Genomic DNA, 24,615 nt, shown 5'->3' with positions numbered 1-24,615 from the left:
CTACAGAGTGGTAAACTGTGAACAGCTGGGGGGGGGGGGGACAGAAAAATGCATAGCTCCATTTTTATGACAAGGTGGTCAGTGAAAGGTCAAGTTATTTGTAAAAAAAGATTTTCAAAATTGTGAAGTACTCAACAAGTCAAAAGTCACTTATCACATTACAATAATTAGACGATCTTAATTTTTTTTTTATGGGCTATGTGCCAGTCCGTAGTGCATTTCTTGTCTCCATTTTCACATGTTCCAACCTGTCTCAAATAAAACCTGTTAATGACTGTTGTGTTTCATTGTGCCCCGACACAAGCCCAGTGCATCGCCTTCAGAAGCCTTATTAGTTTTGGTTTTTCGTTAACTTAATGTAGCTCAGTCATCGCCTCGAGGCAAATTCACCACAAACATCTGCTTGGACTCATGAATATTACCTGCATTTGATTGGCTGCTGAAGGCCTTGGAAATTCTAGTCAAAAATGTTTTTTAATGGTTGTTAGTATTTAGGCCACTGAATTTTTACTCCAAACTAATGTATTGGTGCTTCTCTGTTAATTGACATTGTGGAAGAAATAAAGTAGTGTTAACTTTTTGTTGTATGATTGTCCACAATAGATTGCATAAACAAGCCACTCCAATGCACCGTATAACCAATGGTTTATTCATTATTTTTATCAAAGGCCTTGCATTGGCTAAAGTGATATTTTCCAAGAAGGGCTAAGTCCAGATGTGCAATATAGTGGTTGTTAAATATAACTGAGACTGTGCCACCTTTTCACCTTTTGCACAACATATTTTAACAGCAAACTGCATGACTGCCTCAAATAAAGACTGAACAATGTTTTAATCTCTGAAACAGTCTGTAAAATTCAACAGCCATGATGACCTTATGACCCCAACCACTTCACGCCATATTTTTCTGTGTCCCCTACAGCTCGTCTCTTATCACGTGTCCAGGCGCGTCATCCACCTTGACATTCAGTTCATCTTCTACAATCTTCCCATCTTTATTTTGGTCCTGGTTATCGAACATGTCCTTAATGATGCTATTGGCATCGACCCCTGGCCGAAGACGACCTTTGCCCTCTTCAACTTGTTGCATGAGGAAGGCCGAAAACTGGAGAAAACAGGAGATGGGGATGCACCGTTAAAAGCTTTTCCCCCAATTACGTTAAAAGGAAGGTGTTTAGGTTGGACCTTGCTTGTCTCCTTACCTCCTCTAGAGGTACCTCTCCGTCACCATTGAGGTCCATAGCAGGAAAGAGGGGATCTGGGCCGTCTCCCAGCCACACAAACATATAGCCCTCAGGCACACCCTTTGTCAGCTCCACTAGCTCCAGCTCGAAGAAGAGCACTGCGCTCTTGGGAACTTCTCCAGCTGGGGAGCCCGAAATAGACAAAAGTTAAATGAAAGTGTGTCTGGCGTGCAAATCTCAGTAGTGCAAAGTCACTGACCTCCATTTTCCCCATGGCCCCAGTGCGGTGGAATGACCACCTCTCTCTTCTCGCCCAAACACATGCCAAACAAACCTTCCTCGAGACCGAGGATCACCTTGTTTGTTCCGAGAGTCGTGAAGGAAGTTGTGTCGTTGTCCCTGGAAACGGACACATGACCTATTACCACCAAACAGTGTGTATGTGTGAGGGGGGCTTTGTCCCATATAGCAACACCTGTCGTCATGGATACGTAAAGGGGTATGGCGTCTGCAATTCTAGGCAGTGATCACATGCATGGAGCAGGAAGGGGGGGTGAGTGTAGCAGAGCGTGCTCACGAGGAATACAGCAAGGTTCCGTCCATCAAGGAGCAATTATAACGATACTGGATCAAATCGTCCACTTCGCTGGTCACTTTGCAGTCCTGAGGCTTGTAGGTAACCTTAATACCGACGGGGTCTTTGGGGTTGTGGAAATCAATTACTTCAATGTCAAAGACCAGCACAGCCGAGCCGGGAATAAGGTTCTCTACAGCGGGAAAAAAACAATCATTATTAACAATCAGTTTTTCCAGATCTTACCAAAAAATACCTTCTGATCTGAAAACTGACCGACTCCCGCTTCGCCATACGCCAAGTGAGGCGGGACGGTGATCCTCCTCTTCTCCCCTATGCAGAGCCCAACCAGGGCTTTGTCCATCCCCTGGATCACCTGCCCCTTGCCGATGAAGGTGTTGTAGGTGCTGTTCCGCTCGTAGCTGTCGAGGAAAGCGCTCAAAATCTCAAACGCCCGCTCGCATGTCTGATGGCTCTCTGAGTTGTCGGAGGGGTCTCGGGTTTACCTCGAGTCGAAGGCCGTGCCGTCCTGGAAGGTTCCGTTGTAGTGGTAGCGGATGAAATCTCCGGTCAGCGTCCTGCGGGTGCAGCCTTCAGGGACCTCCTTCACCTGAACTATCAGATCGTCCTTAGGGTTGAACACATCAACCAGCAGCACCTCATACACCAGCGTAGCCTGTGGAGGGATATGAGTTCCTGTGAGGATGAGAACAAAGCTTTTTAGTGGGTCTGCATCTCACAGTCTCATCTCAACCGAGTATACCTTTCTTTGTGGAAGATCGTTCTTAAGGCATTCCTACATTCCAGGCGGCCATTTTTTTCCCGTTCATATATGTTTGAAACATTAGACTTGCAGTGACTTGCAATAATCAAACAGGTAAGAATCACACATGTGTTGGAATTTTCAAGATAATTTGGCCTCTCAAGTGTAGTACCATCATGCAACATCAACAAAAAAAGAAAGTGAAATATATAAAACAACAACAGATGACTTGACTAAAGCCCCTTTTCCACTATTACGGAAATGTTCCGGCAACTTTGCCATCACAGCACATGACATGAGCCGTGGCCGCTTTTAGTTGCTTTGGATATTGACCAACTTGTTATTTTCTGATCTCATATCATTGCAAATCCAAGTCCAACAAAGTGCTTACATGTAAGTCAATTGGCATGTTTAAAAAGCAAAACTCTAAGTGTATATTTTGATACTTGATATAATTTGTCACCAGCACAGTCATCTTGAACATTATTAGATATTACCATGACCAGACTCTCCATACGCCAGGAAGGGAGGGACGATGACGATCCTTCTCTCCCGAAGGCACATGTGCAGAAGACCTTCTTCCATGCCCTTGATGAGGTCACCCTGTCCCAGGTAGGTGTCATAGGTAGCATTCCTCGAGTAACTAAATCAAAGTTTCAAAAAGGTTTTCCCGGGATTCACAGAAACAGACCAAGCTTTTCTTACATGCCACCTGAGACCTGAGGTGACCTCACCTGGAGTCGAAGGCCTCCCCGGACAGCAGGGTGCCGTTGTAGTGGTAGCGGACGAAGTCCGACGCCACGGTGGTGCGGCGGCAGCTGTCGGGTTTGCTGATCGTGCGCACCTGGACTTTGTCCTCTGCGTTCCAGATGTCCAGCAGGAGAATGTCGAACACCAACACGGCGTCGGGAGGAACCACACCATCTGTGGGATACCAAAGCACGGGATGGCATAAGCTCTACGGCACGTGTCCCTGCGGTCCGCCGGCCGCCCCAAAATGTCCCGGCGATGCGCACCTGATCCGACGCTCCCGTAGGCCAGATGCGGGGGGATGGTGATCTTGCGCTGCTCGTTGACGCACATGCCCATCAGACCGCGGTTTATCCCCAGGAGGAGTCTGCCCAGGCCCACCTGGCTGACCGCGGGGTTTCCTCGGACATGACTGCAGGGAATTAGATGGTAGGTCAGAAAAAGGACAAAAAGGGGAGGATGGGTTTCGGTTATAAATAATCGCCCGAATCCATCATCCTGCGTATCTTACCACCCCGTTATTTTAAATCAATATATTGATTGGCAACGAATACATAATGTCTCATTTAATTTTTGGATACTAAATCAATGGTAAAAAGTAACGCATGTGTTGCTATGGAGACATTGAAGGTGAAACTCGCACATCAGTGTGACACGTGTGCAGTGATTATCTCAGCGGCAGGGTTTGAATCCATCACGAATATGGCTGTAGAACGCGTATAATGTCTAATAGGCCTTTAGACTTGGTATATGTTGGGAGTTTGCACCACCTTAAGAACTGTAAATAATATTTCTGCAATAGACCTGTATTTTTTGTACTTTGCATGGTAGTTATTTTGCCAGTGTGTAATTACGTGGCTCATTCTTAACTTGAAACAAAAAAAGTTAACATTCCTGCAGAGACACGAACCACAGTTAGAGCTGTGAACGAAGGCAGTCTAAATGAGTTGGAAGTATATGTTGTATTTCGCAGTAACTTCACCTGGAGTCAAACAAGGTCCCATCTGCAGAAAAGCTCCCGTTGTAATGATAACGGATAAAATCTTCTGTTTGCACCTCTCGGGGACAAACCTTAGGTATCTTGTAACGGTCGACAACGACATCCACTAACGGGCTCGGGTTGCCATTGACAACGACGTCATAAAGGCAAAATACAAGCGTTAAAATGGTCAGATCCATTTGGAGAGTTGTGCGGAAACTTGGGTCTAACAGAGGAGGGATGGAGGAAGGGGGAGAAATGTTTCTGAAGGACTCCACGGTTGGTGATGTGTCAAGACACCTAGCGTGAGGGAGAGTACTTCCGAATATGATTACCAAAATAAAGGCCTCCAACTGTTTTACATCATGCACTATTCCAAATTCAAAAAAATAAGTGATAAACCGACTAAACGCAGATAAACAAAATGTGTGTTTTGTTTTGACACACTTTACAACCGAAATTTTGAATGTTAAAGTATACACATTAAACATTAGTAAATTTAATACATTTCATATTATACTTCCATGGTATACAACAAAAATCTATTGTACTATAATACACTGGATTTATACTTTTTCAGCGTACTACATCATAGCTCTTAATGACTTTCTGATGGATTTTTTAATACATTCTATAATACGACATTGACAATATATAATACTAAGGATTTTTTCAACATTCTACACAATAACGTATAGGCCTACTTCATGACTTTTATTTTTACATCTTTTCAGACTTTTTTGATATGCTATGCGTTTTTTTTTACATGCCATGTTATGACTTTTTGGAAAACCTCTGCAGTTAAAAATAAAAATGCTCTTTTGCTTTTATTTTGAGAGGGAAATGCACACAATTTCCGGCCATGGTCGGTCTTCCTCAGTCATGCTTAATGCATCTTTCGGATGATTTTCTCCAGAAGCAGCAGGAGGAGTAGCCCTGGTTCCCTCCCACTTTTTAATGGAATTCTGCAGACGTGTAATGCCTGGCCCAAAGGCCCAGAGGCCCAGAGGCCATGATTTCAGGAATGAGATGAAGAGAAAATGACTATGTTAATTTTCGGGTTAACTATCTGCTTGAAAAAAGGTCCAGGTGTATACCCTGCTCAACCGAGAGTGAGAGTATTATACCATTATAAAAAAAATATATATATATATATATATATATATATATATATATATGGCAGAATGTGTAAATAAGTATGCAAATGTTTTTTTCTTAGCTCTATTGGTACCCAAGCTGAAAATACTATTAGAGCTCCTCATGCAACTATTCACCCAATATGTTTTATGAGTCTCTACATTATCCGTCTTCAGTTTGAGATTTGGAGGCAAAATAATTGAAAATTATATATTAAAAAAAGATAAATGCATATGTTCATCTGACACCGGAAGACACTGAGCAAAACGGGACCCTCTTACTTTCGTGCAGTCGAACTCTCGACTACGTCGTCTGTGTCAAGCTAACCAGAGTGATCTCCATTTATACCGGAAGTACGAAATTCGTTTTTCAAGTTAATGTTGCATTTGCCAGCACTTGTTGATTGAGCTTTATACCCGCATATACTGTATAACCAATTGATGCATATATTTATTTCTCCTTTTTTGAACGATTAAAACCTACAAAAAAGCCGGAATTGCATTAGTCTGTATTCATACCATTTATTATAACAACAATACATTTATTTTTCAATCGGCATGCAGCATACAGATAGTACTTAAAATTCTTTTGATTCAACTCAAAACAATTACTTTAAGATAGATGCAGACATTATGTTTGTCATGTTTTTTCCCACAAAATATTTAACTTAATGATGGAAAAAGAGAAAATAACATCTTTAAAAAAGGCACACGTTGAAGCATGGCCGAACAAAACTACATATCTGTGAAATCAAAATAAATGGGCTAAGCATAAAGAACACCAGTCGCGCAAATAAGACGGGGCTTTTATTTTGAAAGCTTTGACCCACGGCGCTCGTCTGCAGCGTCTCGATGGATGCGACTTCTACAGTCTACGTGCAGGCAGTCATGAATTTTCCCTAGCAAAGAAAAAAAAAGCCCTTTACTGATCCATTCAAAAACAAGAACTCCGTCCCGCTCGGAGCCGCCTGAGGTCACGATGCTCCTGAGAAGCTTGTGCCTGGCCCTTCTCCTCCTGGCCGAGGCGCGGGCTCAGTATGAGAAGTACAGCTTCAGAAGTTTCCCCCAGAAAGACATCATGCCGCTGGACTCCACGTACAACTACGCGCTGCAGCAGTACGGAGCGGAGAAGTGGACCGAGAGCATCGAGTACCTGGAGCTCAGCCTGCGGCTCCATCGGCTGCTGCGGGACAGCGAGGCTTTCTGTAGCGGCAACTGCAGCTCCGTCCGCCGGGACGACAACGCCGCGTCCCCCGACGGCAGCCTGCGCGTCGTGCGCCACATCCTGCTGAGAGCCGCGTGCCTCAAAAAGTGCAAGGCGGACTTTCCAGTGTTTAACGTCTCATACCCAGCGAGGGGTCTACTGGAAACGTTCGAGGATAGGGTGCCGTATCGGTACATACAGTATGCGCACTTCCAGGTGAGAGCATGATGAAGAAGTGCCTTTGCCACAAAAGCCGAGTCAGTGAGACGTCAGTTTTAAGCGCATTGATGTGCAATAACACAGGAGCATCGATATTGAATGAGAACTGTGCGTAACGGGCTCGGTGTCCCCATTACATCTGAACTCGGTTCCACTCCCCTGGGGGGACTTTTGTAGTCTGTGAGGTGTGTAGTAGTTTCCTTCCTAGCAGGGGCTGAGCAAGCATGTGCCACGTCCTTTCCAGCGTTCCCTCTGAAATAATCACCTCATTCTTCTCTGGCAGGTGTAGGTGTAATAAACAGCATACAGCCTTTTAACCTCTCAGGACTGGTTTGTAGTTTTGTCCTGTTTTACCTGTTTTATCTGGTAGTTCCAAATGTGAATCAAAGCTTTTAATTTGGTAATCAATTATTCAGGTCAACAAACATCTTTACAGGATTTACATGACTTTTTTAATTACCAGACGAGAAACAGAAGATAGCAGATAATCTTAAAAACCTGATTTCTTTACATTAGTTTACTGTTGACTCAGCAGTAATTCACTTTTGGACATCAGTGATTTACATCTGCTGGCAGTGGTGGCAGCAAAAGGGGTCAGAGGTCACGTTAACCAGTAACGGGTGATAATGACACAACCTGCGGTTGCCCTGAGTGACAGAGATGCTCTCTGGTACTTCAAAAATCCACCCAATCTAAAAGCTGTCTATTCTTCCTCAGCTTAACAACTTGGAGAAGGCCGTGTCGGCCGCCCACACCTTCCTCAAGAAGAACCCGACGGACCCCTACATGATGAAGAACATGAAGTACTACCAGACTCTGTTTGACGTGGAAGAATATCTGATCGACCACGAGGAGCAGCCGTATGAAGTCCGTACATCACAACTGTGTCGTTTTTTACCCAGAGTGCAAACCAAACCTCTTTTCACCCACATGATCTTGTATAATCCCGTCTCTTTGTGATCCAGAGTGTTTTCCTGAAGAGCGTGAAGCTTTACAACAACGAAGACTTCAGCAACAGCGCCCGCAACATGGAGCAGGCCATCACACAGTACTTTGACGCACACAGGCTCTGCTTGGCAGGCTGTGAGGGCTCGTACGAGATCTTAGAGTCCAAAGACTTCTATCCCACCTTGGCAGGTAATGAGGGAGCAACTCGGCTGCTGTTTCAATTCAGCGTATTTATCAAATTAGTGAATAATATGCTTGTTTTTTTCCCTCAGATTTCTTCACAAATGCTTTGAAATGTAAGGTCAAATGTGAGGAGAACCTGACACCCAGCGTTGGAGGCTTCTTTGTGGAGAAGTTTGTAGCCACCATGTATCACTACCTCCAGTTTTCCTATTATAAATGTAGGAACCTCGACAAAAGCTCTGGGTTTGGGTTTTTTAAAACAACAGCGCCTGTTTTATCATATGTTTTTATCATTGTTCTATGCTCCTCCACAGTGAACGACGTAAAGAGCGCAGCTCCATGTGCAGCCAGTTACATGCTGTTTGACCACGAAGACCAGGTGATGCAGCAGAACGTAGCGTACTATCGCTTCTACCGGGAGCAGTGGGGACTGGAGGAAAGCGACTTTCAGCCTCGGCCTGTAAGTGAGACAAAGACCTTGTTACTTTTCCCTGATGGTACTTTCTGGACTTTGGTGGTGGAACCACGGGCAGCAAAGGGTGTTAACGTGTTTCACAATTTTAAATCAACCACAAGGAGGAAAACATCTAGCAAAAAAGCGGTGTTGGCATGAACACGGCATCTCAAAGTGGCAATTAGAAAGCCGTGTTCAGCCGTGAAGGCAGACCTGTTTTTCCCATCTTTTTAAGTTTCTTGCTTTTGAGTCGTCAGCAGCTGCAGTGTGCCAGCTCTTGTTTATTAAAACACCTTTGCCTTTCAAAGTACACACAACAGGACAACAGGCCTTTGTTGCTCGGTGCCGAGCTATAAAACCGTCTTGTTCTTGCCTGCTGCTCGGGTCAACAAACCCGTTTACCTTCCTCCCGTTTTCCAGGAAGCGCTGAAGTACTTTAACGAGACGACCAAGCAGAAAGAGATGCTGGAGTTTGCACTGAACTACCTACAAACTGAAGATGAGGTACGTTGTCAGACTGTTAAACAGAGAAACATCACACTCTACTAGTCATACCAGATGAAATCCGGTTACAGGTGCCAAACCGCTGCATTAAATGTCCACATGGACATATACAGTATATATATATATATATACATATATATAATGAGTAAACTGGCAGACTAAGTGCAAACAGGAGCACAACAATAAAGTCTGAGAGGATGAAAGGGAGAGAAAAAAGGGAGTAAAGCTGCGGAAGAGAGGGGGGGGGGGGGCTTCCGCCAGCAGCTTGTGGTATGTGTCTGTGAGGTGTCGGCCACTCTGGCTGCGCCACATGCGCTTAACTCAGGTCAGCCCCTCCCCTCGCAGCGCCTGGACCTAAAATATTCGGAGGACCGAGAGAGTTGAGGCTGAATTACAAGGTGCATTAGTGACAGACTTCCTAATAAGAAAAATATGATTTCTGCCACATAGAAGTAAGATAGTAAAATACCTGTGTTTTTTTTTTACCTTTCAGGACGTGGTAAGTCCAGAAGAAATGGCGTCCTCTCGCATAGAGCATCCTGACACCGAGTTTGAGGGTATGGGGGACTACGAGGAGTCCTTCCTGGCGGAATGGTGGCAAGAACCCAGAACTAAGTGGGACGCCGGGGAGCTCGCGGACTGAGCACAGAACCTCCTCATCAGGCCCCCTCGTCTCCCGACAACCTACCAAAGAGTGTTGGCCTCCCTTCAGACGGACAGCAACCCAACAGTATTTAGCAGAAAAATCACAACCCATCAGTGTTATATCCCTCAGTAAAGCATGAAACGACTTTAATCATCCATCATGCGGATCAAGATCAGCCTTTTAACACTTGTATCTGGATTGTCATTGTGTGGCCTTTTCTAGTTTTTATTTAATGACTGCTGAACGCCTCTGTACCGTGTTACAAGGAAGGCGACGTATAGCTTTTCTTATACTGAACCATCTGTCGACCACCAATTGGGTATTTGATCTAATAATTGGATCATAATTAAAGTCATGTTTTAATATATGTTTTGTTGTTTTTGTTTTCACTTATTTCCAAAGGATCAAACAAAGCCACGAGAAACAGCATCCTATTAGATTGGAGTAATGTTAAATTGATTTGGGGATTCATTTAGATAAAAAAATGAATCATTTATCATTTGAAAAGTAGAAACCTGGTCACCAATACTCCCAAGCCCCTATGAAAGCCATAACATATGAATGCAATAACAGTAATGTAGCGAGACAGCGAGAGTTTTGAATTTTATTTTATTTCCATTTCAAATCAACTACAAGCCTTAGTCAATTTCTCTCTTTACCTACATTCAAAAAGTGTCTAAAAATATGGGACAACAATGCATCTTAATTTTGCTTTTTTTTCTTCGATGATCTTCATCAAACCGATTGTTACAATCTCTGTACATATTGTAACAATAGTGCATCTGCCACAGAGCAAAGCTCTTTAATCTCATTTACAGTGGGGATCATTACAAAGCCTCTGGCCTGAGGCGTTCACCCGGGGCTCAGGCATATCAACAAATGTACAAACGATTCATCACATCTAAGAGATGGCTGGAATGACGAGAGAGATGTGTGGCAGTTGGCTCAGCTCACACGCCACACTAAAAGATGCACAAACAGGGTCGACTAGAGGAGAGATCTGCACACGCAAAATGTCCTGTCGAGAGACTGGCAACTCCAAATGGATACATCTCATTATTTTAACATAGCTTTTCAATAAATCCTCCTACGGTGCATTAAACATTCGGTATATCTTGCACTTATTTACAAACAGGTGTGCATCAGTTGGCTAGTGCTCGTTTTTTTCGGTAGATACATGACATGAATGAATGTGCTGCTCTGTAGTGGTGCCATGGCTGCAGCAAATAACAGTTTGTAGAAAGAGATGATTTTTCTGGAGGTAAAAATCTGGCATTCTACTGAGGACACGAGTTGTGTTATTAGTGTACATGGACACAACTGCTGCAACGCGCATACATTCGTCTTCTTTTTAAAAATCTCTTGCACGCGTGTACATTCACCCGTGAACAGACGTTCGGAATAAACCTCCCAAGCGGGCAAACATTTGGCCTGGAATTGGTGAGCACGCACGCACACACACACACACACACACACACACACACACACACACACACACACACAGATATTGTGGAATGTACGTTGATCAGTCCGTGGTCGACGACACTAAGTTGCGGTCTCTGCTGCTTTAAAGTTCAATGGTTCCAAATGATCCCAAAAACCATAACACCTAGCTCCCCCTTTTAGTACCTGAAACTTGGGGGTGTGGGGGATTGGGGGGGGGGGGGGGATTACGAGGGCCTCGTTGTTAAAAGGACAAATGACGTTGTACATAAACTCGGTTATCAGGCAGGGCTCTGGCTAATGGCTGACAGGTTTTTGAGTCATTGTTGATATGATCAACAGTCCTTCCTCAGACTCCCTTTGGAAAACATGCTAACAACAGTCCAGGACAGGGGTCCTTTGCAGTGGTCCATATTGCCAGACGTTGCAGATCAAAACAGGTAATTGTCCACTTTGTCCAGACGTGGTCTTGGAGGAGGAGAGACTCATGTCCTTCTCCTTTAAGAGAAAAAGGGAGGATGGAGCCGGGCAGGAGGACGATAGGAGCAGACGGGGACGGAGGGGGAAACAATAATCGGAAGAGGTTTGGAGACAGGAGTGGAAGACTTTGTGTTCCCCTCTTCCTTGATGTGAAGAATGGTGGAGGAGTGCAGGAGAAGACAGGACAGACGGACAGAATGACATACAGACATCTCATCCCCCACCAGATCTGAAAAGGGATGGGAAAACAAGGGCAAAGAAGTTAACTTCAATAGAATGAAATACTGACGGTTGCATAGGCATAGAGAAAATGAAGATGCTTGAAACATGTCATAATGTCATAAAGATTGTGGACAGTTGAGGGACGGGGAGTTGAAAATGAGATGAAGAATTGCAGCGAAAGGAGCAGTGAGATGCACGTCGTGCACGGTGCTCTGCATGGATCTTGAGTCAAGGGAAGAACTCCAGATGGACGATGAAGGAGCACGAAGCCGTGCAATGGGATGGGATGTTTTGGGGTACGGCTCCACTGTGAGAATAACACATGGTAATGGTCCGACAGGGTTATACCTTCCTCTCCGAATGTTCCTGCATCCCGTGAGCACACGTCAAAAGAAAAGACCAGAACAAAACAATTAATGACATTAGGAAACATGACAGATAATGACTGACAAGCTAAACTACTTGAAGAAGCATGTTACGAAGCGCATCATCTGGCATTGCAATTGCATAAAATGTAAAGAACAAATAAGCAATATCAAATGATAAGGAACACGATAATTAATTGCTTTCATGTGAAATGTGGATCTTATGTTTTTACTCAGTTTATAACTCAACCACATTACATATTACAATGAATCCCATGCAGCAGGTGTACAGTGGTCAAAGCACCATCCGTCACCATAGAGTCTCTGCACACCAGGAACGTGTACACATACCCTCTCAGCCAGAGCCCTGACTGGGAAAGAAAACTTCTTACAGCTCATGCGCACATGCACAGACACCTTAAAAGGACTGACTGGTGGTGACACTATAACGCAGGCTAAAACAGCTCCCAGAGGTAACACTGCAAAAAGGGATGCCTATGGCCGTCTACTGTAAGCATTATAATGACCGGGACGGGCGGTTAAGCTCAGACTTGACTTCCCATTTCCCCTCCCCCGGGTGTGACGACCAGTTGCAAACTAGTGGTTTGGAGAGGTGAGGGTGAGAGGAGTGGGGGGGGGGGGGCGGAATTCCCTTAGGTAAAAGCAGACAGGTACACAAAGGCATGCCAGAACTCTTACTTAAATCCCCATCCTGTTCCCCCTAGGACTATAGCTGCCAGGAGAATAGCACCTGCGATGGACCCTATTATGATATTGGTGCCACTGGGACCTGCGCAGAGGAAGGAGGAGGGAGGAAGGGTGCGGAGGAGGAGGAGGAGGAGGAGGAGGAAGAGATGGGGCAGAAACAAAACAACACCACTAAAGAACCCACATCAGAGGACAGCATCAACACAGTACATCACCCACAACAACCAGAGAGAGAGAGAGAGGCAGAAGGTAAGAAACCTGCAGACAGAGAGAGAGAGATGAAGCAAAGGAGGAGGATGCCAGCACGTGGGGTGGAGGTGGGACAACGGGGGAGACAACATTAACAAAATAAAAACAGAGAAGGAGAGAGAGTTGTATTACTTTGTTCTCATTCCCCCCTCCTGCTCTTTCACCTGGACCCCCAGGTCTCGCTTAGGGTGGGTGTTTTTTTTTGGCCCTATGAGTGCAGCAGCTCGATTGCTGTGTGTCATTGGCCGACTGCAAGACAGTAAGGAGGACACGCAAAGATGGCAGTGAATGCAAGACATACGGCACTACCTGACACGTAGTGACTCAACGCACACAAACAAAACCCACTGTATCTGCTGCACAAAACAAACTAGGTGAACTTTGTGTTTGAAGATTCTGTACCGCACTTCAGTACATAGAGACAGCGACAATGGGTCGAGTGTATGAGGGGAATATGAAAGGCAGACAGAGAGAGAGAGAGAGAGAGAGAGAGAGAGACAAGCTAGTTGAGAGGCGCTATGGACCTTTCTTCTCCGGGCCGGTCGGGACTGTCGGCTCGGGGATGGGATCATACACACTGCAGTCCTTCCCCGTGTAGTCCCTGTCACAGATGCACTTCACCTCGTTACTGCAGGTCTAAAAGAGCGAGAGAGCGAAGGCGAGAGAAAGCAAAATCAAGTGCAATAGCAAAGCAAGGAAGGTGTTAAAAATCCCTGGTTAGACAGTAGGCCGTTGGGAATATACAGGTTTGAAAACATCAATGAATCGATTCAAGTATTGAAATAAATATAGCCATTGTTTCAACAGTGACAACATGCAGTTTGAACCTCTTTCACAGCCAAATGCAATAATGAGACTGAAACAGTCTGTACACACAAGTAACAGAAGTTAATAAATGACTTTTGCATTATAGTAAAACAATTAGAAACACCAGCTGGCTTAATAATAAAACCCTAGTTTAAGCATTAATCAGACTCATGCGTCTTTACCCCGTGGTCGGAACAGATGCGCCCGTAGTTGGATCCTGAACACGTGCTGAGATTGAACGCGGCCACGGGGAGGCAGCGTCGCTCCAAACACATCATGTTGGGACCACAGGGAGTGCCCTCCTCCACATAGCCCAGGTCTGAGCCGTCCTCCAGCAGGGCGTGGCCTCCTCTGATTGAAGCACACAAAGAGGGGGGGAGGATGCGTGGAAATGAGACAGTCGAGGACGCGGTGTTTACGATTGTAAACTCCGTTAGTTGGTGGCGGGTCAGAATCAGATGGATTGGAAACCCACTGACCTGCAGTCCAGGTATTTGTTTTGGTGGAAGAGGGTGAAGCTGGTCACCTCACCCTGCAGGTCTCCAAACTTTGGTTTTGTCGTCACATTGGCACAGAACAGGAAGCCACATAAAACATCCCTATCACAAAAAATCAGCACAACAGCTGTCAGAGGCATTTGGCTTCTGTCTTCAGAGTGCATCAGTAGTGTGAGCCATGTTTTGACTAAAAAGACACGGAGCACTTTTTAATAGATGAAGATACTGCCGTTCTATGTCTTTTGCTTTTTAAATAAGTAAAGACTCTAGTTGTTCAATATCTGTACAACATTACGCTGAGGTAGTAGTGAACACGCTCTTATCCTCCTATGAGAATATCAGCATGGGGGATTGGGATCGTATGTCTCACGGCTTGTTGCACTGCAGCCATCCTCGGCCTTCAGGACGCGGGCCGCAGTTCCCTTTCTCCGTCCCCTCAGCGTTCAGCTTCTCATAACAAAACCTGTCCGCTGAATCTGGGGGAGCAAACAGAAGGCTGTTTGCAGGTAATATGAGACCACAAAGTAATTTGTACAACACTACCCTCCAGGTGCAGGTTCGCAGGTGTTTTATACTTACTGTAACCCCAGAGGCCCTTACACTGCCCATCACGAGTCCTGCATCGCCCGCCGTAACAGCGACCCTGAAGAAATGAGGCAACGCCGCTAAAGTATCCGTAAGCCTGAGCGGCGCAGCGAAAAAAAAAAAAAAAAACGTGGCCTCACCTCACCTGATTAGTGTCGCACATGTAGCCGTCTAGCTTGTGCACATTATGAGGACACTGCGAAAAGGAATCAAGAGTACTCAATGTTCTGGGTGCCCTGCTTGATCTTTCATTACAGTCAACTCCTACCTGGCTGGAGTCTCCGGTGCAGTTCTCTGGGATGTCACAGTCGTTCACAGCCTGGCGACATACGGCGCCTCGCCGCTCGTACTGGGTCACAGCATTAAAAAAGCATCAGCTAAAAGCTGGATGGGTCATACACGGTAAGATGCATACAACTTAAAGAGAAAAAGCGTAGTAGTAGTAGTCGCATTTCAGGGATAAGTATTGCATAATTATAAAAGAACACACACCAGGAATCCCTGCACAGCGAGATGAAGGTTGGAAGGGTTTCATCTTCGGCCATGTCTTACATCTACAAGTCATTTCTTGTTTCTGCTATCCAGATTGGCACAACCCATGAAGAAAACGTCTATTACTATATCAAGTCATTCCTCAGATGGACCCACCTTGCAGCTACTGCAGCAAAGTCCGTTACTGCACATGGCATCGTGGGTAAGTGTGCACTTTTTACAACAGGCTCCTCCGCTGCGAGCGCACTCCTGTAGCCACAAACGGGAAAACAAACCTTCAGCTCCGCTCCAGGTGAACGTTTTTGTACATGACGCCCCGCTGGGTACTCACCACCTGGGACCCACAATCACATTCTTCCCCTGGCTCCACAAAGCCATTCCCACACTCCGGAGGGTCCAGCAGCTGAAGAAGATGGAGAGACATGAGCACATGTACACGCATGTTTTTACAGTGTATCTCCGATATGATCCTCACCTTGTTTGGCTTGTTGAAGAGGCAGCTCCCGCCCCCCTGGAGCAAGAACTGGGTGTACTCATCGACGCTGCAGCGAGAAAACTTTCTGGGCAGATAGTATCTGTGCTCACACACACAAAAACACACAGCACAATGCTTTTTTCTGCCAGTAAGGAACGCCAGATTCACTGTGCCATCACTTTGTAAACAGACAGAAATCTTACCATCTGTAGTAAGATATTACTCAATATAAGAATCATCTTGGTATTGTTTCATTCGGTAAGGAGAGTTAAACAAAAATCGTGCAAACTGTATAATGGATAATACTACATTTTTAATTCTTAAGCATCTGATGTTTCAACGGTTATTTTGAAGCCATCCGATACAAGCTGCGATAATCAAAATAGAAGTCAAAATATCTTTTTTTTTTATAACACAAGAAAGCAGGCAGAAAGCAACAACATGTGCCAACAAATAGAGAAAAGATTCATTCTACAGGTGTTTTGGTGTCATTCACTTCGGTGTGAAATCATGTGGATCTTTACCCCGTGTCTTCCATGATGCAGCCCAACCAGGCATCTGGGCACCTGCAGTCTCCTGTGAGGAAGAAGAGCGCAGATGAGACGTGGATTAAAAAAACGGCGATGAAAACAATGTGATTAACGGCATTTACGGCTCCACAACGAGCTACAGCTGAGACACTTCACACAAGTCGAGGATTCATGATCAACGGAGGAGAGATGCCTTTCGCTAGAACGGATACTTAGAGGTCAGGAGAGCGCAGAGTGTGTACACCCAGCTCTTGTCCTGGCTTTGAACAAAGGAGCCGATGGCTCTTCACCATTCATCACGGAGCCCATTGTTCACCTTCCCCTCCTTGTTGGACTCAGGTGACTAATCACCTAATGGAGAAGTCTAATTACAGAAGAGAACCGGACTGGGATCCCAGCGCTCTCTCTCTAACACCTCCTCTCAATACAGCCCCTCTCTCCCTTGTTTCAATAATTCATTCAGTTCAACCCCCGGGTTTGTAGATCCCATCTTCCCTCCTGCGTTATCAGGCTTTCCTGTATTGTCTTACCTGCAGAGTTGCGTGCGTTGTTCCACCTCATGCCGATGTTCTGGCCCAGACTCTGGCACAAAGTGATGGCCATGGCTCCCACGTTCCCATACTGCAACCAATGCACACAGAATCCATGAAAAGGGGAGCTTTGTTGTGAGATGGGGAAAACATTGACAAAAAATACTAAACGCAACTTGGGTTTGACTTTTTTGGGCTATTTTTCTTGCCAAGATGAGCAGATCCATATTTAATACCACTCCTACATATTAAATATAAGGCTACAGGCTTCAATATTGAGACGCTGCAACTGAAAATGCAACCTTGTTAGAATGTTCTCACCTCGTTGATGCCTCCCCCCCTCGTTAGAGAGCAGACCCCTCCTGTGTAGGCCGTCCCACTGCGGCTGCTTTGAAATGTGCGCCCTCTGAGGTGCAAAAGAAAAGACACGATAATAAAGAAAGCATCCAAGTAGTATTCACAATAATCGTAATATTAGATTTCCCTCACGAGAAAAGTTGGATGAGGTCACTCTGATCTTTGATGTTGTCCTTCCTGTATTTCATGAAGTTCTGCAGCGTTATCAATGGATCTTCTACTAGTGGCATCATATTTTTAGAGGTCCAGGTCTCCATAGCAACCAGCACGATCCTCGTGTTCAACTGTTCCTTGTAGATCTGGGGACCAAAAAGGACCAAAATCAGTCCACCGCTTTGTTGGTGTGGGACACATGTACTGTGAACGCTGCGTGCGATGGGGGATCAATCATTTTCAAATCTGGAAATAAGCCCGCACTTCTTGACAGGTGGTGTATGCAGGGTTTAGGAGGAGGATTACGATCCTTCACACAAAGCTCTCACCGCGTCTGCCATGTTGACCACTGCTTTGGCAAAGTTCTTGGTTTGGCTGCTGGAGCGACGCAGCTGTACAAACTGCAGACAGAGAGGAACACAGATGGTGTGAGGGATGGATCGCATTCCCTCACTGACGGACCAACACGCACGCGCTTGTATTTAGATCGCTGTAAGGACCTTAACATACGGCATACATTTCAAGGAATGCGTCATCGGTTTTATTTTATCTTTAGCTGTTTTTTTTATTGTTTCCACTGACACGTCACTTTTTAGACCCGTACATGTTTACCTCTGAGTACCTCTGAGGGACCCGTCTGCCTCGTTTCCAGTCATCAGTGCTTTCAACTCACCATTTCATTGTCGTTGACCACCATCAGCTCAATATATTTGGTCTCAGTCTGCACTGTGGGTCTGCGAACATATCTCTTGGATCGCTTTAGCCCACCAGACACCTGCTGCTCCCTCACGCCGTCATCGACATCACCTCCTCTGCTAGCCCACTCATCATCCTCTGGACAGTCTGGACACACAGAGAAGCAGAACTGCAAGTGCTTCTTCTGCTATAAAAAGGTGCAGTGCGAACATTCGCATCGCAACTCAAGTCTTAAAGCGGAACGTCTGAAGTTAAATGGCTTCCCGTTCAATTAACACAATATTTTGGTGAGAATTGTCCTTTCTGATGACATTTTTCATTTATTTATTTTTAAACTACAATAATTGTGTTGGGCGTTCATTAGACATAAGGAGTAAATGTGGAATTTATAGTAAACATCTATTTTAAAATCATTGAAACAGCTGATAGGGCTTGTGCATAATATTCCTAATTGAAGGAAAAGCATCCATATTAATATATTGACATTTCAAATTCAAATAAGAAAAGACTTAAAGGTCATACTATTGCAATGTGGGAGTGTGTGTAGTTTATGCTTAAAATGCAATCGTGTACCTGGGCAGTGGGGGGAAAGTCTGATGTCAGGCATTCTGCGGATTAAGTGAGCGCCATCATCCTATAATAGAATACACCCAGACGACATTAGGCCTTAAAGGGAAATCAACATTCAGACTTGCAATGATTTGGCAACTATCACTACAACTACTTCCCCTCTATTTATCTACTGTTCACCTGTTTGCTCCCATTGTGAACAGGCTCAATCCCGTAAGAGAAGAAGCCATCAGAGAACATGCCGCTAAGGACAAGGAAGAAACACACAGAGATGCTCTTAGCAAAATAAAGAAATTATTTCTGCAGAAAGATATGGCAGAACAACCCATTTTCTAAATAAAGGTTTAGGGTCAGGCTCACCACAGGCCGTGGCAGGTGGAGAGAGCCGCCCAGGACTCTGGCAGACCTCTCACCCGACCCTGGTAGTAGCAGTGCTCCCCTCCCTGTGGACACAGCGTTTAATCACACAGTCTCTATACCGACGCATTTCTGGCTTCACAGGCTGCCTTTCACTTGGCCATTAGAATAGATCTGCTCCGAGGGGAAACCTTTCACAACCTCTGCAAATGCGACTCCCCTCTTCGTCTTTTCCCACTATCGCATTTGTGTCACAGTTTGCGACCCGGTGGGGGGTCCTGCGCTCTACTCCACAGCGTTCCGCTTCACTGACAACAGAGGTGAGGGAAAACCCTTGACAAGCATCTCTTCCATGAGTTAAGACTCGCGTTGGAAGTAGCAAGGCAGCATCTCCACGACGGCGCCATGGCTTTTGTCTCCAGCTAACCCTCCCTCAATAGAGGACGCTCTGCTTCACGGGAAAGGTCACAGTGGGGAAGATGGACCACCCGTGAAAGGTGGGAAAAGTCAGAGACACCCTGTCACCTGGATCAAATTGAGTTCAGCGGGGTGTCTCAGCCTCGCTGCACAGCTCATGCAAACAACTGCTGTTGCTTTAAATGGGGGGAAAAAAAGAAAGTCTGGTGACGTGCTGCCCTGAATGCATCACGCCTGCCACGCCGAGCAGCATCAGAGGAGGCATTACGTGACGTCTCCGTCCAGCTGAGGGACAATCTGGTCTGACTGCAGGTCTCCATCCGTGGCCCGGCTAGCCACCTTTCCCTCTCGCCACTCTGGGAGCAAACCCAAATTGTCGGTAATCACACGTACACCCCCCCCCCCCTCCCTCCACGAAGTAACTCCGCTCAATTCCAAAGATGCTCGTGCCTTTATACTGACATTTTACTCCTCATTTCCCTCCTCCTCCTCCTCCTCTTTTACTTGCTCTTTTCTCCATCTCGCTCTTCTTTTATTCTCTGCGCTGCCAAGAAGTTAATGACTGCTGAGCAAACTGGTTGCTATAGAAACAGGCTTGCGATTGGTCAAGAGGACTGATGGAGAGTTTGGAATGATTGTGGGACATGGAGTGGTGGTTTGGTGGGTGGGTGTGACTGCTGGGGGGGGGGGGGGGTGGATAAGCAGTGATTTTCCCAACAGTGGTACAATGAGACACAGAAAGGACCATTGGCCGTCCCCCCCAGGCTGCTTTGTCCTGACAAGAACACATCACACTAGATGTAAAAAGGCTTTCATCCACTTTCTGTTCTCTGGCATCCTATGACTTTCTTCCTGGCTGTCTTTAAAAAAAGGTCACAGCCCGGGAGGCATGCATGCACACCGCTGACAGGAATAAGCCAAGTATGTAGAGCACGTTAACAAACGGTTAAACGGCAGCCTACTTTTGAAGCAGAGAGCCCACAATGGACGTTCTATAAATAGATTGTAAAAAACGGGGGGGATGTATTCAAACTGTTAGAACTTCATAAAAAAAACATCATAATCACAGAAAAAGATCAGCCTCAAGAATGTCTTAAATAAAATGCATTACATGACCTTAAAATATAAATGGGACCATGGGGACTGTGCTATATATAAGAGCTGCGGAGAGAGATTTCATCTGCATCTGACAAACAAAACTTTAAATGTATTTCGAGATTTACTGGCAACGGCAGCAGTGTAAAAGTCTCGGCTTCTGCTGCCAAAGATCAGAATGCTGCACTGCCGCCCTGATCATTGATATGCTGCCTTCTCAGTGCCAAAAGGCTGAAATCCCGTCGCCTCACATCCCCGCCCCACGCAAACTGTCTTACCACAGACTGCGCCGGTCTGCCATTCTGGTTAAAGTGCCGTTCCACATATTCTGAAGACAAGAGGTGACTGCAAAGAGAAGAGAGAAGAGATGATCACCTCTAAAGCCCCACCTGCATGGGATCCAAAACGGGCGTCATCGGGGTTACTTTGCACCGGCTGCTCACACATAAAAATGTACATTTCACAAAGAATGAGTCCACATTTTAACATGCAGTGTTAATAGAAATCAGTGGAACCAGTGTGTGTACGTGGGTTTTCAACATTGGTATTCCCCATCTTGTCATGTGACATAATAGAGGCGCTGAGTGCATTTGCTTAAGTGCTGCGAAATGCTAATGAGAACAGCTGCAGTGAATTTGGCGCACCTAATGATGCTGTATTGAGGTGTGTACAAAAAGGCCGACGTGATGCTTTTTTTTGGACAGTAATACTAACTGGTTCAGCTCCAGGTCCAGGGTGAAGGTGTGTCCAAAGGCTTCCACCTGGAAACTGCTCTGGGCCAAGTGCACAGCCTGAAACATACACAGGAACGCGGTAATATGGACGTGTTTCATTGTGGATGAATCCAAGCGCAGCAAAACATTTGTGGCTGAGAGTGTCGCTCGGTACTTCTTCGAGGAGTGATGCGGACGGGTTCTATGAATAATTTAACTGAATCGATAGCGCGTGCGCTGTAAATAGAAACTGGCCAGCTGAATTACTCTCATTGATAAAGTCTTCATTGATCGAGGCTGAATGCCAGCATCCAGGCAGGCGTGACTGCAGACATCTACTGGCTGTTTACGAGCTGAGCTGGGATTCAGCCATAGAGATGGATGGAGGGACAGCCGGCAGAAGAGGAGGACGGGGGAGCTGGGCAGCTGCCAGGGCCGAGGAGGTGAGGAGACAGCAGGATGGAGTCTCTTCAGCCGCCACGATCTCAGTCCGTAGGAACCAGGCTGTGGTGGATCACTGGGCTTTTAGAGAAGAAGCTGCATCACTATGCTGGAACTATTCTCCCCGCTTGAGTTCAGACGGATTTCTTACTGCCGTCTTGGAGAAGCTGAAGCATGGTTTCATCAAGGTGTCTCTGTGCAGTAATGTTGTTCTACAGTGTACATTGATTTGATCATTATGTGACCACTGCTCTTGGTAGGTGACAAACTTTCCACCAGAAGGTCCATTAAGTAACTGCCCTGGAGCTTTTGATCATTCCACATCATCCATCCATCTGTCGACAGGCCTTTTTGAGCCAGGATGGATATCAAAATGAACATGACTCATTATTTTATATAAATTCAACAACCTGCTACATGGGAATTGGTTTCACAACCTTCAAACACTATGGGCGGCTACTTTGCTTTCCATTACATGACAAATAGAGGCCATTAACCAGTGAAAACCACTTCAGATCCGCCATAAAAACAACAATGCAAATATACCGGGACACCATGTGAACTTGAAATTTCAAAATAATTCTAATTCAATCTGTGCTATCAGAAAATGTAGTATTTATGCAAAAACAGTCATTGGTCTTTTCAGTTCCAACTGTCATCACAGAAAGAAAAAAAATGAACTAATGCACAATGCTCATCTCTTCTTAAAGCAGCATGAAAACATGACTGAAAAGAAAGAAAAAGTTCAGCTCATCCCCCTGCTGCTTCCAAATGCATTATGTCCCTCATTCCGAGTATCTTAAATACAAAACAGCAGATCGAGTCCAGCAGCTGAAAGGAAGGACGTCTGAAGCTGGTTGAACAGGGTCAACATTGTTTCTTCTGAATGTATCCGGTACGTTACGGAAGCTGCTGCTTTTATCACGTAGAATCCTTCTTGGTTAAGACGGCTTCTCCTCCAAGGCCATCGCCATCCATCCCAACTATTGTCTTCAAACAGGTGAGTCCATGTGTAAGGATCTTACCAGTGATATGCACGACATATCTGCATGACAGGGGAGGGGGGGGGGGGTGCTCAAGCCTCTTGAACCATGCAGCACTTCTTGCTCAGACCTGCTCCATAATTAATGTGGACATACTTCAACACATCGCTGAATTATGAAGAAGTCGGGGGCTCAGCACAGCAGCCCGGCGGATCGGACATCACGGCTGAATATTTCAGGACCGGCTCAGCTTTGTCCCGAGTAGATAAGGGGCCATTGCCAAACAAAACACAGTGAAAAACATTTAAAAAGCTCTTTGATAAACTGAGAACTTGCACAACACGTTACGTCCCGGTTTTTGAGCGGGAGAAACGGCTGCAAAACAACAACTTGTCGGCCTTGGTTTCCTCTCAGCTGACCTTAAATCACGGTGGACACGGGGAAAGGATCTTTTGGCAACTAACTGGGTCAGAATACCTTGGAGCGGAGACTACTGGGAGGCACCACTCTTCCCTGCTCCCCTGTTCAGAGATGAATGCTGCACTGGGAAAATGAGGTTTCCGTCAGCAGCACGACCGCCTGTGTTATACTGTCAAACCCATTTAAATCCACCAAGGCTTAATGCAAGCTCAGCACTAGATTTCTACGTACTGCACCCTTTCCCTATAAAAAATGTTCCACCTGTTCACGTGAGGTGCACACATAAACCTTGGCACACATTGCTTGGCTGGGATAGTCTCTTTTCAACCAGATCAAAGGGAAATGTATCTAATTGTTCTGGGACGTTACTGAAAGCTATTTAAGTAAACCTGGGTTAACCAGACCCTCACATTAAGACTGTGCTGACAATCACAGACAATCCAGTGGTCTATTGTGAAAATAAAAAGAATTTGGAACACGAGAGAGACATCGCCAAAGGGAGAGAGGGTACCGTTACTCTCAACTCACCAACGCGTTCCCGGTGATGTTCTTCACCCTGGTATCCAAGTGGTCATGAGCCATTTCCTCCGACGACTCAATCTGCTGCACCAGCCTCTTCGGGTGGGTGACCTCGGTGGCAGTGTCCCTCCCAAACCAGTCCCAGATGCCTTCATCCGGGACGCTGTCCACACCTGCAGGTTCAACAACGATACTCTCACTGTGGGCTCAGCACAGCGGGGGGGGGGGGGGGGGGGGGGCACCACTACCAAATCCAATCTGGTAGTGGTGTGGTAAGATAAGCAGAAAAGAGTTGATATTGGGGATTTGAAAGTGTTAGATTTGAACTAAGTCCCACCATGTGACCATTCAGATCAGTGTTACTGGTTTGTTGACCTAATTTATCTCACTGAGCAGTTAATAGCGTTTCACTGCTCAATAAGAGGGATTTTGGTGGACATGTTAAGGTTTTGGATCTAGTAATTAGTCTTATCTCAATAAATCTATAGCCTACAGCTACACAAAGCCATTCAGCTTTAACTCAACAATCATCGCGTTGAACGCGTTTCCTTGGTGAGTGGCAACTTCTAACGTTCTACTGGTCGATTATTGGACCAAACACTACAGGAAATAGTTATGGGCACGTCTTATATGGGCGATGGGGCTGCGGTGCCAATGTGTTGATGCAGCAAATCGAACGCAACGGATTGAGCTCTCGGGCCGGAGGACCGGTTGCACTGGTTGGCACCGAGCCCCCCCGCTACAAAGAAATCCCCCACCTAAGTGCTGGTGCAAGGAGGGGGGGGGGGGACGGGGGACGAAAAGGGTGCCCCTGCTCCAAAAAAACACTCTCCCTCGCTCTCTCTCTCTCTCTTACCTGAGACCGCGAGCCTCTCCCCCACTGCAGCAAAGACCATGAAGCACCACACCGCCCGCATGATCTTCACATATTCTCCCGGATCACAACATCCGAAAGCCGCAAAGGTGT

At 45.8% G+C, this 24,615-nt stretch overlaps 3 protein-coding genes across 3 annotated transcripts; 1 reads left to right on the top strand and 2 right to left on the bottom strand.

The window, feature by feature from the left end:
* Nucleotides 1-19: 19 nt before the first annotated feature.
* LOC119220776 (peptidyl-prolyl cis-trans isomerase FKBP10) lies at nucleotides 20-4,532 on the bottom strand. The gene is made up of 10 exons (XM_037477011.2): nucleotides 4,254-4,532; nucleotides 3,538-3,683; nucleotides 3,256-3,445; nucleotides 3,019-3,164; nucleotides 2,265-2,454; nucleotides 2,035-2,180; nucleotides 1,762-1,951; nucleotides 1,444-1,583; nucleotides 1,203-1,366; nucleotides 20-1,105 (listed from the first exon to the last, which is right to left on the bottom strand). The coding sequence occupies exons 1-10, from the start codon at nucleotides 4,448-4,450 to the stop codon at nucleotides 917-919; spliced, it is 1,698 nt and encodes a 565-aa protein (XP_037332908.1). The 5' UTR covers nucleotides 4,451-4,532; the 3' UTR covers nucleotides 20-916.
* Nucleotides 4,533-6,233: 1,701 nt separating this feature from the next.
* p3h4 (prolyl 3-hydroxylase family member 4 (inactive)) lies at nucleotides 6,234-10,329 on the top strand. Its single transcript, XM_037476453.2, has 7 exons — nucleotides 6,234-6,806; nucleotides 7,527-7,676; nucleotides 7,775-7,946; nucleotides 8,030-8,158; nucleotides 8,255-8,400; nucleotides 8,815-8,898; nucleotides 9,392-10,329. The coding sequence occupies exons 1-7, from the start codon at nucleotides 6,366-6,368 to the stop codon at nucleotides 9,539-9,541; spliced, it is 1,272 nt and encodes a 423-aa protein (XP_037332350.2). The 5' UTR covers nucleotides 6,234-6,365; the 3' UTR covers nucleotides 9,542-10,329.
* A 1,187-nt stretch (nucleotides 10,330-11,516) lies between these two features.
* LOC119220428 (disintegrin and metalloproteinase domain-containing protein 11-like) lies at nucleotides 11,517-24,615 on the bottom strand. Its single transcript, XM_037476451.2, has 26 exons — nucleotides 24,505-24,615; nucleotides 23,658-23,821; nucleotides 21,287-21,363; nucleotides 20,851-20,917; nucleotides 19,064-19,146; nucleotides 18,884-18,947; nucleotides 18,707-18,767; nucleotides 18,111-18,280; nucleotides 17,767-17,838; nucleotides 17,417-17,583; nucleotides 17,249-17,333; nucleotides 16,928-17,018; nucleotides 16,392-16,443; nucleotides 15,868-15,967; nucleotides 15,724-15,795; nucleotides 15,549-15,641; nucleotides 15,169-15,249; nucleotides 15,046-15,096; nucleotides 14,895-14,958; nucleotides 14,686-14,791; nucleotides 14,298-14,417; nucleotides 14,001-14,169; nucleotides 13,536-13,647; nucleotides 12,754-12,844; nucleotides 12,038-12,055; nucleotides 11,517-11,696 (listed from the first exon to the last, which is right to left on the bottom strand). The coding sequence occupies exons 1-26, from the start codon at nucleotides 24,563-24,565 to the stop codon at nucleotides 11,681-11,683; spliced, it is 2,307 nt and encodes a 768-aa protein (XP_037332348.2). The 5' UTR covers nucleotides 24,566-24,615; the 3' UTR covers nucleotides 11,517-11,680.

Source organism: Pungitius pungitius, chromosome 12, assembly GCF_949316345.1.
Source record: "Pungitius pungitius chromosome 12, fPunPun2.1, whole genome shotgun sequence".
In the NCBI taxonomy this organism is placed as follows: Eukaryota; Metazoa; Chordata; class Actinopteri; order Perciformes; family Gasterosteidae; genus Pungitius; species Pungitius pungitius.
The sequence above is the reverse complement of the archived record's forward strand: the minus strand, read 5'-3'. Positions and strand labels throughout refer to the sequence as shown.